The 23,608-nt window shown below is 40.9% G+C and overlaps 1 protein-coding gene across 1 annotated transcript; it reads right to left on the reverse strand.

Annotated features, from left to right (window-relative positions):
* Window positions 1–1,496: 1,496 nt before the first annotated feature.
* AQP1 (aquaporin 1 (Colton blood group)) lies at window positions 1,497–22,062 on the reverse strand. The gene is made up of 4 exons (XM_009806880.2): window positions 21,544–22,062; window positions 5,401–5,565; window positions 4,913–4,993; window positions 1,497–3,357 (listed from the first exon to the last, which is right to left on the reverse strand). The coding sequence occupies exons 1-4, from the start codon at window positions 21,931–21,933 to the stop codon at window positions 3,178–3,180; spliced, it is 816 nt and encodes a 271-aa protein (XP_009805182.2). The 5' UTR covers window positions 21,934–22,062; the 3' UTR covers window positions 1,497–3,177.
* Window positions 22,063–23,608: the final 1,546 nt, after the last annotated feature.

The raw sequence follows: 23,608 nt of genomic DNA on the forward strand, positions 1-23,608 counted from the left end.
GGGATGGCCCATCCAGGCACTGACAACAGTGTTCCTGTACTTGTGCTTTTTCATTTACTATACTACTACTACTTTTCATATACTACTACATATTCCCCTGTGCTTTTTCATTTACTAGCATCTGTGTAGCCACTCTCTGTGGGTATTTGGTATGCTGTGGGCTGCCCGACAGGGTGGCTACTGAGACCATGGTGGGTGGTCCCTAGCTCATCTATGAAAGCATCTACCCTTTATCTTCTATTCCTGTTAGAATGTGTGATAAATACAAAGGTTTGTCCCCTGGGATCACCAGGGCACAGACATGGTCTATTTGTCCATAGGTCAGGAACTACTAGTGCATACATCATGGGGGCTGTTTAAAACTGTGTCCCAGGCTTCCTCTTGATGTCAGGGAGATTTTGTTGAGTTTCTGGGTGATCACATGTAAATACATTTGCCCACTTGACATTTGTTAGTGGGTTTCGATACTTGCTGCTTCATGCTTTTAATTCCTTTGCTGGGTATCTTCCAAATATTTTAATGAGATGATGATAACTTTTAAGTGTGCTTGTCTAGCACAAAGCAAAAGCATTTGTGCCAGGAATAGGGAGTCCATTAGCAGCTATGGTCTTGCATTGTTTAGAAACTGCTGTTCTCAGTTCAGGATTTAAGTACTACAAAAGCACTTCAAATGTACCATTAAGCTTTTCCTTCTTTAAGAAGAAGGGAGGGGTTTAAACCTGGAATTCTGTTGAACTATGTTTTCACTTAATTTCCAAGAGCTTTCCTGTAAATTGTTTAAACATTATCACTCTGAATAAATACACCAACCAATCACACTTCATTTACTTTGACTTGTTTTTTCCTTCTTCTCTAGTGAAAACAGTTATTGTACATCTTCCATCTGTTTTCTTTATTATTGCAGGGATCATAAGCAGCAGCTAGAGCAGCTAACATGACGTAGTCCTATCACACACCAAATGGAAAGGCAGTGTTGTTTGTCTTCAAAATTTTGGACTCTGAAGTGTAGAAAATAGGCCAAGATATTGATCTTTGCAGGGTGTACACTAAGGAACATTTTCTCCATCACTATATGTGTTAAGTTACCTCAAGCTTGCTAAAACTATTTACTGTGGGTGACTTCTGCAACTGTTCTGGCTCATAGATTCTGCGAGGCAGAAAAGGGGTAATTTGGGGTCAATGGATGCACTAGAATACCAGCAAATAATGTTGAAAAAAGATTCTAGAAAGTGGACACAAGGTCGTGGTATGCTGCTTCATTTCTAAGTATAATTTAGATAGAGCTTACTTCCAGCTGAGAGCCTGCTTTGCCTGGCATACAAAGAAAGAAGTTTCCTTTCCCCAAAGGCTGGCATCAAATCAAAGAAGCAGTCAAGAGTGGAAAAGCAGAAATTGTCCCAGTCTTACAGGTTGCCACCTGAAGAATGCTATAGAAAATGAAATTGCATTGTGTTGCAAGGCAAATTAAAAATCAAGAATCATGACAATTTTTATGTGTTAGCACAACTGATTTTGTTTATTTTTAAACCACTCCAAAATCCAATCATGCTGTATGTACATAGACAATACACGGGATAGCACACCAAATGTAGACAAGAAAGATAAAATGTCTTCTGTTTTAATTTGCTGGCGATTTTCTTTTTTTTTTTTCATTGTACATCTGCTCAACTTGATGAAATGATCCAAGTTATATGGATTCCCATGTCAACTCTCTCTCAATTCCCATGTCCACACTGTCCCTCTAACAGGACACATCCATCATATTACCTCTGGGCTGTTTGTCTGAATGGTAAAGTGTGTAGCTTTTTATGTAGGTTCTTCTGGGCCTCATTTCTTATGTAAAACTGTTTAGTGCAGAACAAGTATATCAGCATGTATCTGCTTTAACTATATTCTGTAGTTAGTAGGTAAGACCAGCTAATGCTTTGGGTTACTCAGGAAATCATTAGCACACACACAAAAACGAAAATAGAAAATAGTCTTCCACAGCATTTAGAGTGTTAATTTTCTTTACGTTTCCAGTGTCATTTATTTTGCCAAGCACTGCTGCAATTCTTTCCACTTGTCTTATGCTCTTATTTTCTTACAAAACAGTATACTAGGCTTTCTGTATAAAACATATATATAAACATTTATATATATATATATATAAAAACAAAGCAACGACCCCCAAAATGGACTTACACACAGGTATGTATTTGTCCCTCATTAGAAAATATACTGTGTGTATATCTATTCATTGTCCCTGAATGTCACAGCACTGGCTATTATAGTGGGGACAGGAAGAAAGGGGCCTTTTTTTTTCCTGGTTTGCTTTAAAACATACAGTTAAATTACGTAGGATGAACAAAAGCAGAGTAGTCACAGGAACAATCAGATCCTGTTTATATATTGGCATCATGTTGTTCTTGTTGCCGTTGTTATTACTACTCTCCAATTTGACTTCTAGTTCTTACTTCCCAGGAATTAATAAATCTGTACATTTTTTGTCACATAGTCTCTCCCATCACAATGGGCTGGATGCAGGTTCAGGGAGAATGAAACACTAGAAAATCTAAATGGATCCTGGGAATCTGGAGATTCTTGCCCTGCTTCACTTTTCTTGCCCTCTTTCTCAGAGATTATCAATCATTTAGAAAATTATGGTTAATTCTGCATAACAAGTAATTTTTAGTGGCCTTTCCTTCCAAAAGATGCTTTTGAGCAATGATTTGAGATGTTTTTTTTCATGCATTGCTGGCATTAGCTACCGGCTTTGCATATTTGTATAAATACTTTTTCTGGTATAAGGCCCCCATTATCGGTACAGATGGTTCTCTGTCCTCGGTATCTATTCTTTCAGCAAACAGACTGAACTACTTATCACTACTGAGTGATGTGCTGGGAGAACCACCCACGCTAAATACGCCAGAAAATTTGGTGGTGGCAAGGGAGGGGTTAAATTTCAGCCCAATTTATTTAGCTCACGCAAAAGTGTCTAATGACGTCTTGGCCTGAAGACTTTGCAATTCAAAAACCCCAGATATAAAAATGCTATTAAGATTGGGTGCAAAAAATGGAAAACCGTATTGAATTAAAAAACAAAGTACTGTTCGCTGGTTTACAAAGAGTCTATAACACTGATAAAATCTTCGGAAACCAATGTGCTTTTTTTTTTTTTTTTTTCCTTGTCCTTCTTTATTTTGGCTTCATTTCAACCCGGGAGTTCATATCATCTCCTTCCAGATCATACTCTTCTACTTGGCCACTGGTCCACACCTTCATGCGGTCGGTCAGGTCGCTGCTTCTGGGGGCCAGGATGAAGTCGTAAATCAGGGCAGCACTTGCTCCTCCAATGATTGGGCCAACCCAGAAGATCTGAAACACAGTTCCAGGCCCAGTTAATACATCAGGTATTACTGCATTTGAAGCTGTTCTGAAAATCTCCTCTAAGGATTTTCACCATGAAACTGATAGCGAAAACATTAAAATTACAGTCTCTCACCTGAATATTTACTTAACCGCATTGCAAGAAACCAGGAATTTCTCACCATGAATTGGCAATAGACCCAGAGATTAATAACTGTGACTGTGTTGTCAAGTTCTAATATTTAAAAATTAGGTATCTGCTGGTAAAACATCTCTGTTACTCCAGAAAGATTTGGCAGGGGGGCACAATTTCTAAAAGTGACAAGGATATTAGATTCCATTCTCCCACTAACTTTCAGTGATAGGTGAATAAGAAAGTAATACTTAGTGAGGATGTAATTAGGGGCTTAATTTGCTACTAGCTGCCTTTTAGCTAGTGATATTGCTGTAATTGTACTGGTCTAATCACTGAAGGCAAGTAAAGTTTGAAGGGAGACGTAATAAAAGTATTTTAGTAGACAGGATGATTTTATTAGAAATAACAGATGATACTGAGGGATTTGCATCGCCAAAGAGTTCCTGAGTCTGAAAACATGTTTTCTTTTATTCAGCAATATCAGTCGCTGAATATGAATTAGTACCTTTATCTCCTTCTCTCTGTACAAAGGAAAATAATTTTTCTATGAAATTCTGAGAATACTCCCTACTAGCTTAGTTACATTACCTTAGTATCCCAATAGAATTGTTTAAGTAGGAGACAATAGCAAAATTTCCCCAGTGTCCTCCTTTTGTGTTTTTCTCTTTAGAGAAAATGCCATATAATGCCATATAATGGTATCTATATCCAAAATTTTCACAACCCATTGTACTACCACTAAATTTTCACAAATGCCTATGTAACTGGCTGCCAAAATCATGAGTAGGAGAGTTGGAACAAGCTACATTTTAAATATTAAAGAACACATGCTCATTTAGGGCTTTTATATTAGCCTTCTTTATTGAGCTTTAGTGAAATAAGTAAATTTTTGTGAAGTTCTTCATTTTAACCACATTTAACCACAGGGAATAATCTAAAATTTATAGTGTTTCCAGAGCACTTATCTGTGAAAGCACATAAGCAGACATTTAACTTTAAGAAGATGAACATTTTATTAGCTTCCAAATATTGGATGATCCATTTCAGTTTATAAACCTGCTTAAGAACCTTCCTAAATTAGGTTTTGCCAGGTTAAGCAGTAGCACTTTACAAACGCAGTTTAAACAATAAATACTCAATACAGGATTCTGTGCAATGCAGCTTTAACGTTTAAAATATTTGAAATAAATAAACATAAAGGGAAACAACCAAAGAAAATCTAGTGTATTACTTTGAACATACATACTCAGCTTGAGGACTTTGTGATCTCCTGAGGCTGGTCAGGAGCAAAAGGAGATTATTCTTTGTTAAATGAAATAGAAGTGGCAACTCACTGACACTTGGTGCTAATGTGTTTAAATGTTTATGATCTTGTAGATGATGTATATGCAGAGCCTCTTGTAAAGTAAACAAATTTATTCAACTTACCCAGTGATTTTCGAAGTTGTTGGCAATCAGCGCTGAGCCAAAAGATCTGGCTGGATTAATCCCACAACCGGTGTAATCAATCTAAGAGATGGAAGGAGAACCAGTGGTGAGGCACTGATGCACATGTGGCATCTTCATTACACAGGAGGGCAAGTGGCAGCCTGCAGCATGGTTCAGATGCTCACAACAGCTTCATTCATCCCAACTGCTCTTCCTCAGAAAAAGGGGGAAAGACTGTTTGCCATGCCCCTGTCCCAACAGGGAAACAGAACCCACTGCAGTGACTCCTCCCAGATGTGCAACCTCATCTCTTATTGCCACAGCCGCATGGCCCGAGAAAGTAGGGCCGTGCAGACTACAGAAACAAGGTCAGTCTCTGAAGAGGAAGGAGGAGGAAGAAACTATCATCTGCCCATCATCTACCTGCCTTCACTGGCCCATCCTGAGGTGGCACATTGCAGATATCAATTGTGAGAGACAAAACTTACAGCAAGAAGATGTCCCAAGGCAACGGAGAGACCAATGGCCAAAGGTGCTGATCCCGAGACATCATTCCTTCTTCGGTCTGTGGTGGCGAGGACACACAACACCAGCTGGAAGGTAGCAATGATTTCGATGCCTAGTCCTTGTCCTGCATTGATTCCCTCTGAAAGCTGGAGACAAGAAGGAAAATGTCACTTGATATTCCTACCTGATTTCAACCAGTACGGCAAAGTTTCACAAGATCTACTTTCTCAATAGGAAAATGCAGACCTGCTCAGCTGTTTCTCTCCTCAGGTTGCTTTTGCTTAACAGGGGGAAAAAAAAAAAAAATGTAGAAAAAAAGAAGTGAACAGAAATCAGTTTTGAAACAATCACTGCTGTACTCAAGTCTAGGCATAACCAACTTCTGCTGGTGATTCAACATGGTTGCACAGTTGCTGCATCCAGCCACTCAGCCACTAGACACAATAAGAACGTAACTGGTCTATGTGTGAGAAACAAATAAGCCAGAGATTTGCCTTCAGTAGAGTTTACCAATAGAAGTGAACTGTGGTGCCTTGAGACATTTATTCATTGCTTCTGAGAATGAGGATGCTGTGGTCATGTTAAACATTGCTCAGCTTGCCTTTACCAACAGTTGTTAAGCAAACAGGGGCAGGAGGAGGAAGGGACAAAAATACAGTAAGAAAGGTGCATAGCTCTGGGTTGCTTGAAAGTATCTATCTCTGCTATTGACAAGTCACATTAATCTTTTCTTCTCCTGTCCCACCACTACTTATTTTCTGTAACTCAATAATAAGTCGTCAAAACAAGGACTTCATGTGGAGAATGTACTGCAAAATGCTGGCCCCATGGGCAGAATTCCACATGAATATTAAGACACCTACACTGTTATTCAATTGCCTGAAAATATGCCTCTAATGCCATTTGAAATACCCTGAAATATCCATGGTGTTCATGTGGGACTGGTAGATATGACACAAGTTCTACAGAAGACCAAAGGTATCTAAAATGGCTCTAGATGCCAATGTTTAGACAGCATATCTCTAACTCAGATAGGTAATTAACATAGTCAATGGAAATGAGATCCATTCAGCTGATGAAATGTAGGTGATCATTTGAGAGCCAACTGAGTAGCCCTGGCTTTTATTTCATATTGACTAGATCTTGTTTGACTACAACAAGAGCTTAGACACTTAACTCACACGTAGACTAATTTTAGGTGTCTTAGACTTGAACTGAATCCCACCCAATTTCTTTGGGAGTCAGAAAAAAACATCCAAAATTCAGGAATCTTAAAGAGCTGGTCAGGGAAGTATTTCAATTTCCTAGAGAAGAAAAGCAGGTTTTCTAGAAAACCCATACTGGCAGACATAGCTATTCCAACCTTATTACTAATCATGAAATCAGTAGAGTTTCTTATTAATGTAAATGCTGTAGAACATATCAAAACCACAGTAATTCATAGAAATGAACATTATACAATAGAAATGCTGTCATATTTCAGGAGCATTGTCAGAAGCTTGTGCTTAACAAGAAACCATGGATCTAAACCATTCAATGTTATAACAAGTTTTGAATTCTGCTTCTAATTGCTATATTCAGTGGTATCTTAGTTAAGGCAAGACAAGCCTGCATCTGAGCTGAATAACTTGGTTTTAAGCAGAAGTAACTACATTGCACAGGCAGGATGAAACATGAGCTTGGACACAGGCCAGAGAAACTGAGAATGTGAGTGACTCAGCATAGGAAGAAAACTCTGCAAAACTTATGCTCAAGAATAGTGCTATCAGTAGGTTATCCCATCTGTCATAGCCTCTGCATTAAAAATCGCTAGGTCAGACATGACAACAACATAATTAAATGTTATTGTGACCTGTCCAGAACAATGAAACTATGGGAAATCATGCTTTAAATCTGGTTTTGTGGTTTTATGCCCTAATTTCCCCAAAACTAATATTTGAATAACCTTAAACCTTAAAGAGGTTTAGCTGAACTCTTTCACTTTCCACCTTTGCTATTCACTTTTCTTGTTTCTCCCTTGTGACAAAGCAGCATAATATTAAATTCCTAAGCACTGAAAAAATTGGCTGAGTCTTCAGCCAGCATAAATCTGATTCGCTACATTAAAAACAGTGAAAGAATAGTGATTTCTAAGACCTGCCAATCTGAAGCATTAATAATATATTTTTATATCTTGTTCTTTAATATGCGGGACTGATATCCCTTGAGTTAGAAGCAATTTATCCACAGACAGAAGGGAATTCCAGTTGAAATGGTGAGCATTTTGGTTTCTTCGGCATCCATACAGTAGAAACTGAAATCAGTTAATGAAACCTTCAGCATTAATAGGACTAACATATGAGAAATACAAGTCTGACATAAATATATACAGATGTTCTGGCAGTGAAAATTACATGATCCAGAAATTCATATTGAATCCCTGATATATCACTAAATTAATATTCTATTACTCCTGTCACTCCCTTTTAAATATAATAACTTTTTGGCTGCAGATACAGTGGGATTTGTGGCTCTCAACAAATTAGGATTCAAATGCATCTCATTGATATAAAAAGTAATAGCATCACTTTAAGAATCTGGGCTATAGACTCTCTGGAAAGTCCTGTCTCACATTTGAAGGCCAAATGGTCAAAATTAAAAGGCAAGTGTATTGGCAAATTAGTGAGTGATGTTCAGATGCCCCAAAGTGCATAAGAAACTAAATTATCTTCTATCATAATGTAACTGTTACACCCCAGAGAATCTAGATACGAGGTCTGACGCATTGATGTCAGTATTTGACAAAGCCTTGGCATTTCAAAGAATTAAACACTGACCTACCATTGGTCTTTCCCTTCATTTGAAGGGCTGCTATAAAAGAAAAAAGACAGTAAGAGCAAAATTATGCCTTTAAAACCTGTGATAATTCTTATCTTTAAGAGGCGGAAATCGTATTCTTCCTTTCCCTCCAGGAAAACACATCCTACAGCTGACGTGACTTGAGGTCATTCTCCCTGCTAATCAACACTTAATGATGGGCTGTGTGGAATCAAAGAAAACCTGGAAATATCATAGGAAACCTTTTGCTTTCCTCTAGCATGTAATTTTACGTAGCCTGGCAGGGACATAAGATTCCACTGTGAGAGCAAGGACTCTGGGCCATGTTCCAAAATGAGGCAAACCGAGGCAGACCTTGGATGTTCTGCTTTGCTGTGGTCTGTGGATCTGCTGTATATAAGTGTAGTATCACAGACGTTTGTTATTTGCCTACTTGTCAGAGCTATAGTATCACTACGGCAGCAGCAGCATGGACCGTCCGCAACACAGCACATGCGGAAGGGCATGAGTCTCACCACCCTAACCACATCCCAGCCAAAGCATAACATGGGTAGTAGGAAGGTACACTTCCCAGTATCAAGTTAAAATGTACACATATATGTATCTTTCCTTATGGGTCCCTTCCAAATTGATATCTTCTATGTTTCTATGATATATGTGTGTGTATTTATATTTCTGTAATCCTTGGTCACAGAGGATTTGCAAAAGTTACCCAGCTAAGAGTGTAATACAAAACATTTTGCACTTTTTGAATCTGCTGTTTTAAGCTCTTGACAGAACCAGGTTGGCATAACCAACATGAGTTGGTTACTCTCTCATTGTATTTTTTATACGTTATTCAGGTTTTTTGAGGAAAGCTTGAATTTTTGTAGAATACTGGACTCCAGAAGGTTGAGCCTCTGGTAAGGTCAGGGCTGTCTAAAGCTTAGTCTGACTCTAGTAGCAAGTAGTACTCTACATTACAGAGACCTGACTACTTGAGGCTGGCAGTATACACAAAGGCAAAAATCAACCGCTGGTCTTAACATCTAGCATTCTGCTACTGAGAATATCCAGAATATAAGGTGACCATATCTCTGGGTCTTAAATAGATAGAATAATGCCTTGGAACATAAGACACAGTCACCTCTACTGTAGTGTTGGTGTGAAGGGGTCCTTTTCCAGTGACCTGGACCCACACTGCAATGACTTTCTTCCCTGCATTGGTAGGCTGTTTACCACCGGTCACAACAAGGTATGTGGGCAGGGTATGTGGGCTGACACTGCATTTGCCCTTGATGTATCTGCGGGGAAATCTCTGACCTCTTCTCATCTCAGTCCAGTAACTCTCACATGCTCTGCATTTTAGGTCATGCTCACTAAGTTAGCAGGAAAAATGTCAGAGGGTAGGGAACAGCACAGCAACTCCCTGACCTTTTCGTGCTTCAGACTTGTGAGGCTTTAAGAGTGGATTCAGTGCTTTAAGGAGCCAAATATGCTCTAAGGGATTAAAATTAAACACATCAGCCCACATTCATCTCCAATACAGTTTCCCATACCATAGGAGTCAATCCAAACTTCTTTTTTGTTCACGTGGATTGTTCCACTAAACTTAATTTCTAAGTCACTCTTTTGACAGAAGCACCAGAAACATACCCAAGAAACAGGTTGCATCATTGGCAAAAGCTGAGACTTATATGTAGACACATATAATTGATCAGCTGAATCACTCCTGGCTGCGTTAGCTTGCCCTGAGTAATTCTCCCTTGACTGTATTAGCACCTAAACGACAAGCAGGAGCCTATATGTAGACACCCCAAATGAGGTGTAGCCTTCTGTGAGCTGAATCCCACCATTAATATTTTTACGTGAGTTCACTGTGAATCTGAACAACTTCATGGAAGAAAAATCCACTGGAATTCAGTAGATTTATAGAAATCGCATCTCATTCAGAAAGCTCCCGAGCTGCAACTGGTTGGAAGCTAAGAAAGCACTTGGGGCATGTGGAACCGCTCTGCTTTGCATTACTGGGCATAGGGATGAGGTACAATACCCATTCCCCATTCAATGATTAGCTTTATCTGGTAATGTTACTGTTGTTCCTCAGCAATCTGGTTTGAATTTCAGGATAAGAGGAAATGGCCTCAAGTTGTGCCAGGGGAGGTTCAGGCTGCATATTAGGAAAAATTTCTTTACGGAGAGAGTGGTGAAGCACTGGAACAGGCTGCCCAGGGAAGTGGTGGAGTCACCATCACTGGAGGTGTTCAAGGAACATGTGGATGTGGCATTGTGGGACATGGTTTAGTGGGCATGGTGGGGTTGGGTTGATGGTTGGACTTGATGATCTTACAGGTCTTTTCCAACCTTAATGAGTCTGTGATTCTGTGAATTCAGTGCTGATTCTGCTTTGAGCAAGAGGTGGGACTAGAGACCTCCTGAAGTCCCTTCCAACCTGAATTATCATATAAGAGACCTCAGTTCTTCAGAAAAGTTCTTCCTGTGGGAAGGTCTGGGACAGAATTGCCTTAATGCTGCTGTGGCTTGGCTGAGTTAATGTCTAGAAGAAACAGCTGGTGACGTATGCAGATAGTGGAGCCACAGCTGGTGGATCAGTCATTGTGAAGGCTCTGCATAGATATAATCCATAGTGGTGAGTGAGCCAAGACACATGTAATATAATCAAATAAGGACCGTTAAACCCGAGGGCAAAATTAATGGAAAATCATTACCTAGTCATGACCATGAGAGTAACTAGTTGAGACGAACACCTGATTTTTGGTCTTAGGAAATGGGTAGCAGTCACATTGCTTCCATTTCTCCACAACATCAGACAAGAGATGGGAACTGTGGCAGCTTTTTTCTCAGAAGTGCCCTTAACTGGCATGTTTATCTGACTGAATTTCACAGTTTCAACAATAATGTGGGCAAATTAATGGTATGTTTTCTTCCTTTTCTTTTTTTTTTTTTTTTTGAGCAGGGTATTTATTAGTTGTTTGCCTTCAGAAAAGAAATGGGGACAGGAAATTAAACTGGCCCAAGGTAAACCCAACTGTGTACTTCTCTAGTGGCTTCATATTTTTCTCATTAGGAGTAAAAGTATATCAAGTTCAAGCCTGTTTCCCGTTATACGGATAAGACAGCTTGTTATGCAAGATGGTTTCACCACGTGGTGCTAGGCTCCATCTCATCCAACAAACCCTTAGCCATGGATTGTACCTTCTAGGGTCCAGCTTACTTTCATATAGCGGGGATTAGTTTCTCATTGTTCCTGAAAAAATATAGGCCTCTGGAAATGTAGAAGTCTATTTTTCAGTAAGGGAATGTCAATTTTCTCCATTCGTACGAAACACTTCACTGCAAGCCATGCTGGCTGATGTTTTTTTATATAGAGAGAAAAGTTAAGCTGCAGCAATTTAGTGACACGTATCACCAATAGCTGAGACTTCTCTCCTTTGCATATCCCAGCCACCCCCTAGGTAAGGCAGATTTTGCAGAACCCCAGCAAGAGCATGGCTGGCATATAATAAGAAGCATGCTGTGGAATGACATATTACCTTTTACTAAAGTGTTTTTAATATTCATGTTGGGAGAAGAACTATGTTCTCCTGTCCACACAAAATCTAGCATTTTAAGGAGCTGTGCTGCAATACCTAATATCTTTATATCAGACAGACCTCTTTCCTTGTCTGTTGAATTCAAATAAACAGCTAATAACTTGCACCAGGCCTGCTGTTTTCAGCATTCCAGATTATTATCTTATCTCTGCCATGGCAGACTTTTTTTTTAAAGGAAGACTTTGGGCATTTTATTCAAGCAAATTCTAGCTGTCTTACTGCATTTTCTTCCTATAGCTTAAATTTTCCCTTCTTTGATTTTCCTTATTTTTCTTAATAAGGAAAACTCTTCACATTAGTTTAAAAGGTTCATGTTCTCTTCTTCATCCCCATGCTGGAAATATTAACTATGCTGCTTTATACCAACTATCATTTAAGTGTTTAGCTGGGCAAAGTTCTTTAATGCAATGTTCTTCAAATGTAATCTCAGAAATTGATCTCCCTACTTCCCTCAAAACCGTCTTCCACTATCTGGCCTGTCATTTAGTCTGACTCTTCTCATTCTTTCAGCTCCAACTCCGTCATAAAAATAACTTGATAACTTCCATCTTGATCACATACCTTTCTTCTGTCCCCGATCTCCATAGCTATAAAACTTCCTGTAACTCACAGTCAAAATGTATTCAGAGACTTTATCCCCAGCTATTTAACTACAGTTACTCTCTTCTCTCCTTGCTGTTTAACAATATCACTCTGAAATGGATGTTTCTATACCCATTATTTCAGCGTTAGGGATTCAGAGAGTACAAAAGTCTCATTTCTTTAGTAAGTAGAGTCAGGCAAAGATCTGAAGAGTTTCACTTAAAATTATATGACAGGAGCACTCAGAAGAAGCTGCTTATGAGGCAAAGAATTAGCTTTGGATCGTGTCCTAGATCAACAATAGAAGCATTCAGCAGAACCTAGGGACAAAACATATTGTCCTCTGCTAGATTATCCTTCCTATAAATACAGCCTTAAGAGCTCTAAAGGGGACTCATTCAATTCCCAAAGCACAAATCATATTTTCCATTCTTTGGACAGCAGACACCCTCCAGGAACAAGACTAACCTCCCTCCTCCCACCCTATCTTCAGGCTGATGAGAAACTAGCCAGGGCTTTGTGTTGCAGCAGCCTGGTATGCCGTAAAGAGAAGAGTGATGGTTTCATTTATATTAAACCAGAGCACATAAAGTTTACATGCAAGGCCAGTGACAGACAGTAAAAGTCAATTCCTCTATAGGACTTCCATTTAGCACAGCTAGTTAGAGAGAGACCATTTGTCTCATTCACACTTTTACTTTTTGGTGTGCCTCTGGGAAAGTTGCTTTGGGGAAACACTTTTTGTTTTAAGTCTTACTGCTGAGAAATAAACAACTTCTATTCAGAGGATGAGGAATGGTGAGTTGGGTTTTTTTTCTTTACCCAGCAAAACCCAAAAAAATAGTTCTTTTTTCATAACACTTTTGAAGCACTCATTTATACCAGGGAGCTATTTATGATCTCCTGTATTGTCAGCCCAGAAGGAGATGGTCTTTCAACAGGGAATTTTGGGCATATATGAATTTTGAGCCTAATAAAATCTTCCTTTCTATGTTGTTACTGGAATAACTAGCTGGATTTGCAGAAACCTCACAGTACGGTTGTTGGCAATTGCACCAAAGCGATATTCGTTTTATACTTCTAGACAAACACTCCAGCAATCCTGTGAAGTTTTCAAACTTTCCAAGTCTGAGGTAGTTCATACAGTCAGTCTTGTGCAGAGCATCAAAGATCTGGCATTTCCATGGAATTAAAAAGCAGTTCTGAATATGTGCAACGGATTTCAGGAATTAGGGGAACAATTCCAGCTCCTTCATTTCTCCACCTTGTTTATCAAGCAAGTCATATCAAAGGAAGGAAAAGGGGCCAAACCTGACTATTCATTCCTCAGTTGAAATACAGTCATCATTAACTTCAGGAGAAGTTGTGCGTATATGTGTAAGGAAACATGTGCCACAGTTCTGCTTTGAAAGTGTGCTTTGACTTCACTTGGCACAGAATTAGTGTCAAAAGCCTGGAAAAATTTGATTTTCTGTGGCACCTCTCAGTGGTTCCTGGAGAGGGCATGCAGGGCTCTACCAGGAAAGTACAGAGGATTTCTTTGCTCCTTTCTGGTCCACAAATGCTGAAAGAGAAACCCCTTGCAGAGATTCCAGGACACATTTTTGCCCTCCTGCTGTTGATAGTTTCCTCTAGGATGTCTGACAGGCCCTGTATATTTAATTTAACAGGTTAATAGTCTGCCTTAGCCTCAGATCTCATTGACCTCAGTGGAGTTGCAGCAGTTAAACACCAGCACTAGCTTTGACTCTGGATGCCAGAAAGATCAGTACTTTCCCATCAGGTTGCACATTAATAAATACACAGGACCGCATACTGCTCCCAGCCAGGCCAGGAAAACCTCCAGGAGACATTCACTTGCTCCATGACACTGGTATTAATATTATTCTGAAGGTACTGCAGACCATGATGTCTCATTGTGCCAGGTACCGTACCAGCCCACAATGAAAAAGGGTGCTTCTGCCTCTGCATATTTGTAATAAAGAGACAACAGTTTAAAGACAGAGAAATACAGAAAGTGAGAAATGCAGACATATAACATACAGATAGTTTGCTATCTATGAAGTTGAGCACAAGCACAATAGTTTGGACTGGTTTCCCTCACTCTGAATGGAGATTTTTCTAAGAATGAAGATTTCTTCAACATTTTCAATTGTGATACCAGGTAAAGATCTCTTTGCTATTGAATTCTCTCTATTAAGCTAGGAAATGGACAAATAAGCAAAAATGTACTACTGCTCTAAAGAAAACAGGCAATTTCCTCTCGAGACAAACAGGAAATTTTTCAAGCGTTATTTTTTCTTCCTTTAGTACTTGTGATGTGGTTTAGTATCCTTGTTTTAAAAATGCTTCTCAGCTATATACAGCTCAGATAGTGACATTTTTTAGGATTCTCTGATTAAAGAAATGCTATTCTTGACTCACCTGAAGGTTCACATTATCTGCTGAAGTACATGAGCTCTGCTACAATGACTTATATGTTGTTTTTACTGTTGCATCTGTTTAACCAGAAGAGATCCATAATACTCATTCTCGTGTTAGCTGTGGAAATTTCCATTTGTTCTCATGCTGTGGTTCTTGCCATGTCAGATCTTAATTTAGAATTGACACCCACTAATAGATATTTTTTAAAAATTTCTAGTTAATTTAAATTGGGAAATGAAATTTGTGTTTACCTCATATGAAGAATCTTTCTACTTATCGATCTACCTGTCTCTGGTGTGTGAGTATGTGTGGAGGTGTGTATACACATACACACAAAATATCCAAATACATAGAATGCTAAGGAAAGGAAAACAATTTTAACCTGTTTATTCACCAGTCGGGAATATTTCATACTTAATCCTACTTAGTTTGACAGTTGGTCAAACCCTAAAAAAAGATCATTCTCCAAAAATCCCAGCAGGACTCCATTTGAATTACAATATTAACCAATCTACCAAATGCATAATGTTTTTAGATCTATTGCAACTCATTATTTTACAATCCTCTGTGCACCACCTTAATCGATTTCTATAATTTCTAAGTAGAAATAACTAGAAATAATCTAAGGCTTGCACCAGTCGTCCTTGGATCCTCATGCCATGGACCCAGTTCACGGTACAAAACCCACTTTGAACCACTTTGTTCTAGCACCCAAAGACTGGCCTGCAGGTGGATGATCACTAAGGGCTTTGCCTCATGCCAAAAGTGGCCATGCTGCTGCATCCCTGCATCTCTGCCAAAAGCTCAGGGTATGGCTATATTATTATAGAAGCACCAAGCAAATCTTCGTAGAAATGGAAATAAGAAATAACTTCTGAGATCTGAGCTATGAATTATAGCTATAGCCCCTGTTATCCCCAAATGCTCCAGAGGATGGGTGATAGCCATCAGGTTTACATCGCAGCCCAGATGTTTCTGCTGTCACTGTGTGAACACATTAGAAAGCGGCCAAGACTATGGCCAGTTTTGAGCAGGTGCCTTTCCTGTGTTCCACCTCCCTGCCTGGTGCGATTCAATACAATGCTGGCGTGCCATAAGACTGCTGCTGCAAAATTGAAATTGAATAATGAGCTATTGTTGTGGCACTCTTTGTTAAGAAATAAAAATCCCAGACTAATCTCATGTACAGGAACCGTTTTGCTCACTCTAAAAATGCAGCAGCTTCTGGTCCCCTGTAGAAGCTCGAGTGCTTAAGCACGCAGATGTCCCAGCACAGGCAAGGTTGGCAGGAGAAGCCTACACTGGATCAAAAACAGGGAGAGAAGAGGGCAGTGACAAGGCGAATGAAGCTCACTGTATTGAAACTTGAGAAAGGCACAGTATATAATCTTCATTGGGAAAAGGCATCCAAGGAGTTTTAATAAGCGCTCGAGGTCAGGAACTCAGCTGCATGTCTTGTCCATCCAGCTACACCTCTGGAACTGCAATTTTCCATACTGACTCAGAGGAAAAGCAGCATCACTTACTCAATTGACCACTCATACTGTCAAGCTCTCAGTTTATTTTGGAAGTTCTTCCAACTCAACCCGACTTTATTTAATTTAAGGTTGGAGGAGAACAGACTCATAGGGCACAGGCACAAAGAGAGAGGGAATCACAAGGTAAACACTGAGTCATCAAGGCCAACCATGCAAGTCCAGCTCCCCATGGTCAGAGGGCCACCACTGGGGCACTGGTTTGGGCCAAATGTTGGCAGTCTGGTGATTCCTGTCCATGATCCCCTCTGAGGCAACTTTCTAAAAGATGGGAAAGATTCAGTGAGGAATATCATGATAAAAACAACAGTACTGACCCACACACACCATTAAAAGTTGTGACAGATCTCAACTGTATGAAAGGGAGCTCCCAGTGCAGGGGCAATTTTATGTTTGCACTAAAGGTCTCTGTGCCTTGGAAATTTGTTGGGAGAAGAATCACCAGCATTGATGTCCTAGAGATAAGATGATACATCGTGTAGAAGCTAAGGACCCACACGTCGTATACCCCATCCTATGCTCCAGTCTTCTGGAGTCAAGAGATTGTCCAGCTTTCAGCTTTCCCAAGTAGCAGAATAAGGCTGGAGCTGGTACACAAAGATAGCAGAGGAAAATACCCATCATCTCCAGCATAGGGGTTCAAAGCTGCTCTGTTGCTGCTGGACCACAATCCAGCTAAAAGGGTTTACTTCTGGAAAGGGGACTCATTCTGTGGTGTCACTTTTGTGAGGGTGGAAGGTGTCTCAACGTAGATACTGCCCTGGTATGAAGAGTCAAGGACAGCAAAGGGATCCTTCCTCCCTGTCTTTGAGAAAGAATTTGGAATTGGCTGCTGTGCCTTTATCACTGAAGGGCATTGGACACTTATGTGCACCAATTCTTCTGCCGCAGCTGATCCAACTTCGGGGACACTCTGCTGAGCAGTAGTGGCAGAGACACAGCCAATCGCACTGGAAATCCAAAGGGTATTCCAGCAACAGGCGACTGTACACATTCCAGGAGTGGTATCTATACGACTATTCACCTGCCTCAAGAAAATGCTCCAGGCCTCTGAATCCACTGACCACAGATCTCTTCTGGCTTTTCCAGAAAGTTCTTCAGTTACACAAACAACATTTATCAGTCCACTGTGTGTTTTTTAAAACCAAGTCCTTCTATTTGTTATTCTTGGTTGTTTTTCTTTTCTCTTTATCTACCCTGAGCACCGCTACCTTCAGGTCTGTTTTCCTTGCCTACAATTTTTGATCCACTTATAACTTTTAAAATAATATCTTTCATCATAAACTTCAAGGCAGAGTTTTCAAATAGTTTCCAAATTGCAGCCCTAAGACTTAGGGAGCACATTTCCTGGCACTCTAAACACCATGTCAAAATACGGAAATTATGAAATTGTAAAGCAGTGTCTGCATTTTTCACAAACTCTGATTATTTCCACCAAAAAAAAAAATCAAAAAAAAACCCTGAGGTAAAGAAATTATGTCAGCATGTTTTTAAAAGCTTGATAAAAGTTCTCAAGATAATCATAGCTGAATCGCAAATATTGTGTTACCTTACAGTACAGAAGTCTCCTCTCACCCGCCTTTCCTGCTTGAGCTCTTTGTTGGTCATTAACTGCCCGTGATGAATAGTTTCTTCCATTATCCAAACTACAGATCTGTCCTCACCAGACAATAGCCAATATGCTGGCAGATGAGTGCATTTTGGATTAGGTATTCTCTATTCTTACAGTTTCACCTAATGGAAATTTGTAACATGTAATAATCCAATTGCCAAAAAAAGATACAAGGTGATGTAAGGAAAAATATTTAGATATTTAGAACAACAAACACACAGCATACTCCTCTTTCAGCTTTTCCAATTCTTGAAGTTTTTCCTTTGGCACCCTCACCACTACTAAAATATATGGGAAGTTAAATGCCTTAAAAGGATTCAGTAATCTAAATACCGCTCTGAATATTGTCCAGAATGTCCTATTTGGAAACAGCCAAAGTAACTAAAAATATTTCCATTGAATTCAGTAAAGTTTGGATCAAACTCTTCATATGTGACTGTTTTGTTTGTCTTAGTATAAAACAGACCTTAATATTGAAGACGTTAAAGGATCATCCTGCTTTTTCATTCTCCCTTCCTTCTCTTCAGCCTTGCACCTTCCATGGCTGTTTTTTGTGCTTCATTTGCTTGTGTTTCCCTTTTTCCCCTGGGCAATGAGAAAGGCACAGATTCATCCCCCTTCGTTTTGGATTCTTAACAGAGGCTCCGAAGCCTGGAGCCTCACCATGCCGAAGAAGAGCTGGCTGTCTCTGCAGGACAACTCAACGGATCTAAAGGCTGAAGTACCTCTTTGTCTCTCCTTCTCTGTGAACTAGAAAGGAGCCTATGAAAATGGGTTCCTCACTCGGCCCCTCAGTGCAGGACCTACAGCTGGGCAAGATAAATCTAAGTTCAGGTGTGAAATCCCACCCAGTATCCACTGGGGACACTGGAGAGCTACTGACTCCATTAAACTGCTCCCACCACATTTTTCCTGTAAAAATCACCCCTCCAAGAGCACGGCAGGGTCAGAACAGAGGACACAGTCATGCACATCCAAGCCCTCTTCCCAACCTTGCCAAACAAACGGCACTCCCTTTCTTTCTATTCTTTTTCGCAATAGTGAATCTACATCTCATTTTCCACAGGAAGGGCAGGAAGACAAGGCAGCTGGCAGGGATGCCAGCTCTGTCCCTCCCCTCCTTGTCCTCAGGTCAAAAAGCATGACATAAAAGCAAATCTCTGTGGTTTCTCCTTATCGTCTATTTGCTGAAGGAGGCAGCGTGCTCTTGGTGCTGGGTTACGGTTTTGGGATATGTCCCGTTGTGATCGGCTCTGCGCAGGACAGCCAGCCGTTCTGCCGTTCTCCCCTGCGTTGCCTCCTGCCCAGCTCCCCCCTCAACCCTCACCTCCCCTCCCGGACAGTCCAAGCTTGTCAGTAGGAAATGAATGGCTTTGCTTTCCTCTCTAGCTCTTTCTTACAAGGGAGAAGAACAGCTGTTGCCCTCCTCATCCCCAGGGAGGTCTCTCCACTGCTCCTCTAGCCAGAACATTTATAACTGGATGTGAAAGAGAAAATAGAAAATCAAAATTCTGAGTATTTAACAATGACAAGCACTGAGACCGGGGCTTTTAGGAACTATTTTATCCATTAATTCACAGACAGAAACTGTTGCCAGATTCGTAAAATTGGTATGATGGAGACTTACACTACCTGGTTTTGCCTGCAGTGTATTTCATGGCCTTGAAAACGGGGTGTTTGATTGGATTCCAGAGGTGTTCCTCAGGGCAGAACAAGGCTTCCACCCTAACACACAATTTTGAGATTCATGAAGTAGTCTCCTAAGCTTACTAAAATCGGTGACTGCACTGATCTTTCCATCTGTCCCCATAGGCTCTTCTCTTCTCAGCTGTCCTTGTGCAGAGCTCTGAATCATATCTTTGTAGCTCGGAGAGTTACTGACTGAGGAGCAAGAAGAGTTTGGGGTTATCATCTACACCCCCTTTACAAATGGCCAGTTTCAGGGCTTTTGGATAGAGGAAGGACCCAGCCATCAGCATTTTGTGGCAAGCAAAAGGGGAAGACCAAATACGAGTGCTACTGAAACCAGACCTCCCGTGTTTAATGGCAGTTGGACCTCTCGAGGAAACCACTTGGGCGGATACCCTGTCCCACGCGGCTGAGCAGTTCCCTCTGCCAGTGGTTTCAGAGGAAAAGATCACGTATCACACACACAGCCAGAGCCTTCTGGAGTTAATAAAATGATTCACTGTTCTTCCCCAAAATGTTTTGAACTAATCCATCAAATTTTTTGATGGAATACCTGCAGGCACCAGGCTCGAGGGAGGTAAGCAGCCAACTCACAGAGTAAGATGAGGGTGGATGTTACTAAGCTGCTCAGGAATCACCTTCTTAATATGAGATTTTACTACGTTTTCAAAAACCACTTGATTTTCTGAATTGACTGTAATGCCACAGCATGCAAAAACACATTACTTTATTTGTTAATTTAATTTTTTGATCCTTTCTTCCCCTTTTGCCTAAATGATTTCTGAAGAGATACTGTATTTGCAGCTTTATGTCCCAAATATCCCTGTGACTTCAAATGGGCATAAGATTTCAAATTAGCTCAAGTTTCAAACTGCAGACATGAATGTTCTGCAAGAAAGGGGCCATAGGAGAGATGTGAAATACTTGTTCTTAACAGAATCAGGTGAAATAAGTGACTAGAAGGCAATTTCCATTTATAGTACTCTGTGTACTGCAGTGACTGTAGCACTGCCTCTGACAAGGCAGTTTAAAAGTGTATGTATCCTTTTTTCTCCTGTTATGGTACAACAACAACAGGAAAATTACAACATTTTGAGGAAGAGGAGTTGTGGCCAGTCAGTTTTTATGCCGCATGATGTGAGCACCCGGCTGGGAGAGGGCTGAAACCTGCGCCCCTGTTAAATGGAGCCGCCTCACATCTTTCTCCAGTCTACACCTGAGAATTCAGGGGTTTTCCCATTTTTGCACAGCAAAAGGAGAAACACACAGAACGTGCAGCTGGGATTCTGTGTCAGGCAGCATCTGAGCACTCTGCCTAATGCAACAGGTAATGCTCACACCTTTGGTGACAGGGTTTCTCTTGCCACACATCTCTCTCGCAGTTCCCATAGGTTTTCATTGCAGTCATCATCAGGTTACACAAACCATTAGTTAGGTATTGAAAAAGAACCACGTTCACAGAAGTGAGAACAAGATTGTTATATGCACATTAATCAGCATGTTACCCGAGACCTTCAGAACCACGAAAGAGACTCGATCATGCAACTGCCAGTGATTTCAATGTTAAATTGGTGTTAATAGGCACCTTTCAGCAACTGGGATGTACAAAATCAAACATAAGCAAAACTAATCATGACCATAAAGTCCTAAAGCTCCAAAACAGGGGCAGGGAGGAAGGACCGTCCCTATGACATAGATCTATCTTGTTATCAGTCAGGACTCGATCCCCTGCTACAATAAGCAATTGGCTGCCTGAGGTCACCATCACCACCACCACCACCACCACACACTCCCCCCCACGTCTTTAGTAGTTTACAGGTGTTACATTTCTACTCGAAAAAAAGGAAGGAGGAATTAAAAGTTTCTACTCACCGAGTTGAGCCCCAGGAGGTTGTTTGGGAGAGAGGAGGTGACTCCCGACAGAATAGCTGTGGCCACCACTGCCCCCAGGCACTGGGCAAAGATGTACATGAGCGCCTTGAAGATGCTGATCTGGCAGCTGAGCAGGAGGCCGAGGGTCACAGCCGGGTTCAGGTGTGCACCGCTGATGTGGCCCACGCTTTGTGCCATGGTAGCGATGGATAACCCAAAAGCCAGCGAAACCTTCACGTTGTCCTGAGACCTTGTTGATGTTTTGTTGCCCACCACTGGGAAGCTAAAACCCAGAGCCGAGCCAATGCTGATGAAAATAAAAAGGATCATGGCAAGGAACTCAGCCACCACTGCCCTCCAGAACATTTTCTTTTTGAATTCACTAGCCATCTTTCCTCTCTCTCTCTCTCCCCTCCTCACTTTCCCTTCTCCCTCTCTCCCTTCCTTTGCCTGATATTTTGCCTTTGAGGTCTGAAGAGAAATCTGGAGAAAAAATACAGTCCTTGGATTATTTATAGGGCTTTGGGTGGTCTGTAGGAGGGAAGGGGTGTTGCACAAAAGGAGGAAAGAACATCTACATAGATGCTGACTGCTAGATTGATGTAAGACACTGTATGCCTGCCAAAGTTTTTTCTTCCTCCCCCCCCCCCCCCCACCCCTTAGCAGCGTTCGATCTCTGCTGCCGTTTTTAAGAGGCTTTTTAAAATTCTTGGAAAAGTCTTTAGGAGTGCCTCAGGAATTTTACCCTCACTTTTTTACCTCCTGTATCATCATCATTCAGCGCACGGATTGGAATGAAAGCTTTTACAGGATTTCTATCTCGAGCTGGACTGAAACAAAAAGCAAAGTTATCTGTGGAGGCTGGTAAGTTATTCACGCTCGGTTTCACCGGCGGCAGATAACATCCGAAAGTAGTAAATAAAACTGACAACTAAATCCACACTCTAGAGACTTAAGTACCTCTGTTTCATTTGAAAACAAGTACAAATGTCTCTTCTGCTGGCTCTGTGGAGACTTGGACTTGTTTCTGATGCCAAGCCTGACAGCTGTACGGGCAAACACATGTTTTACATGTATCGCACATGTATTTACACGGGCTTACACGAGCTGGTGTTAACTGATGGAGGGTAGGGATCAGTTTTAATTTCTGTGACCACCGTGTAAATCTGACATAACACTGCAAGTAAGTTGGAAGCTTTCTAGGGATGCAATTTGGATGCTGAGGGGCAGATGATTTGGGGGGGTTGGGGTTTTTTTTACATTTTTTTTAATTTACGTCATTTCTTCCCTTTTTTTCTTTCAAGCACAGAGTTGTCTCAGGGTTTCCCCAGGTTTCCTCTCCCGCACTCCTCCTGACCAGCAGGAAAAAAGCCAATTTAGGGGCTTCCTAGCCCACGTCCTGCAGTGAAAGCGTATCTCACACCACCGTACTGAAGGTCAGCTGTCCTGGTTGTCACCAGGGAGACTGGCTGTGGCCGCTGAGCCACAGGACTGGCCAGAGACAGAAGGGGAGAGCAAGGGAGAAAGGAAATTACATGCTTGATTTTGCAGACAAAATGAATGTCCCGGCAGTGCCAGAGTGTCTTTCGGAGCAAAAGGTCTAACCGCCCCTGGTTTTATCACAGCGGGACTTATGTACATGCCTCAGATTAACCCCTGTGTTATCAGATCTCTGCCTGCTTTAAGGGCTGGGGGTACCTTCATCTGTAAATCAGGGGGTTTGTTCTGACTTCAAACTACACAGAATCTGGTCCAGAGTCAGAAACTAACTCCCCAGGCACAAATCTTGAAAGATGGGTATTTAAAATCAGCCTACTCCTCTGCCTCCTCTTTTTTCTCCCTCTTCTTACTTTGATGCACTGGTGTCAACTTCTAAATTGTACTCAAATTAATTCAAGCTTTCTTCACTTGGATAACATGTCAGTATGAAGATAAAATCAAATACACACCTGGATAGTATTAGACAGTTAATAAGCGTTTTTAAAATATATTTGGCTTTCAAAAGATGATTCAGATACAAAACTGAAGACTGTTTAAATAAAAATCCAGATGTCTGCAGCCTGTC

Source organism: Gavia stellata, chromosome 6 (assembly GCF_030936135.1).
Source record: "Gavia stellata isolate bGavSte3 chromosome 6, bGavSte3.hap2, whole genome shotgun sequence".
NCBI lineage: Eukaryota > Metazoa > Chordata > Aves > Gaviiformes > Gaviidae > Gavia > Gavia stellata.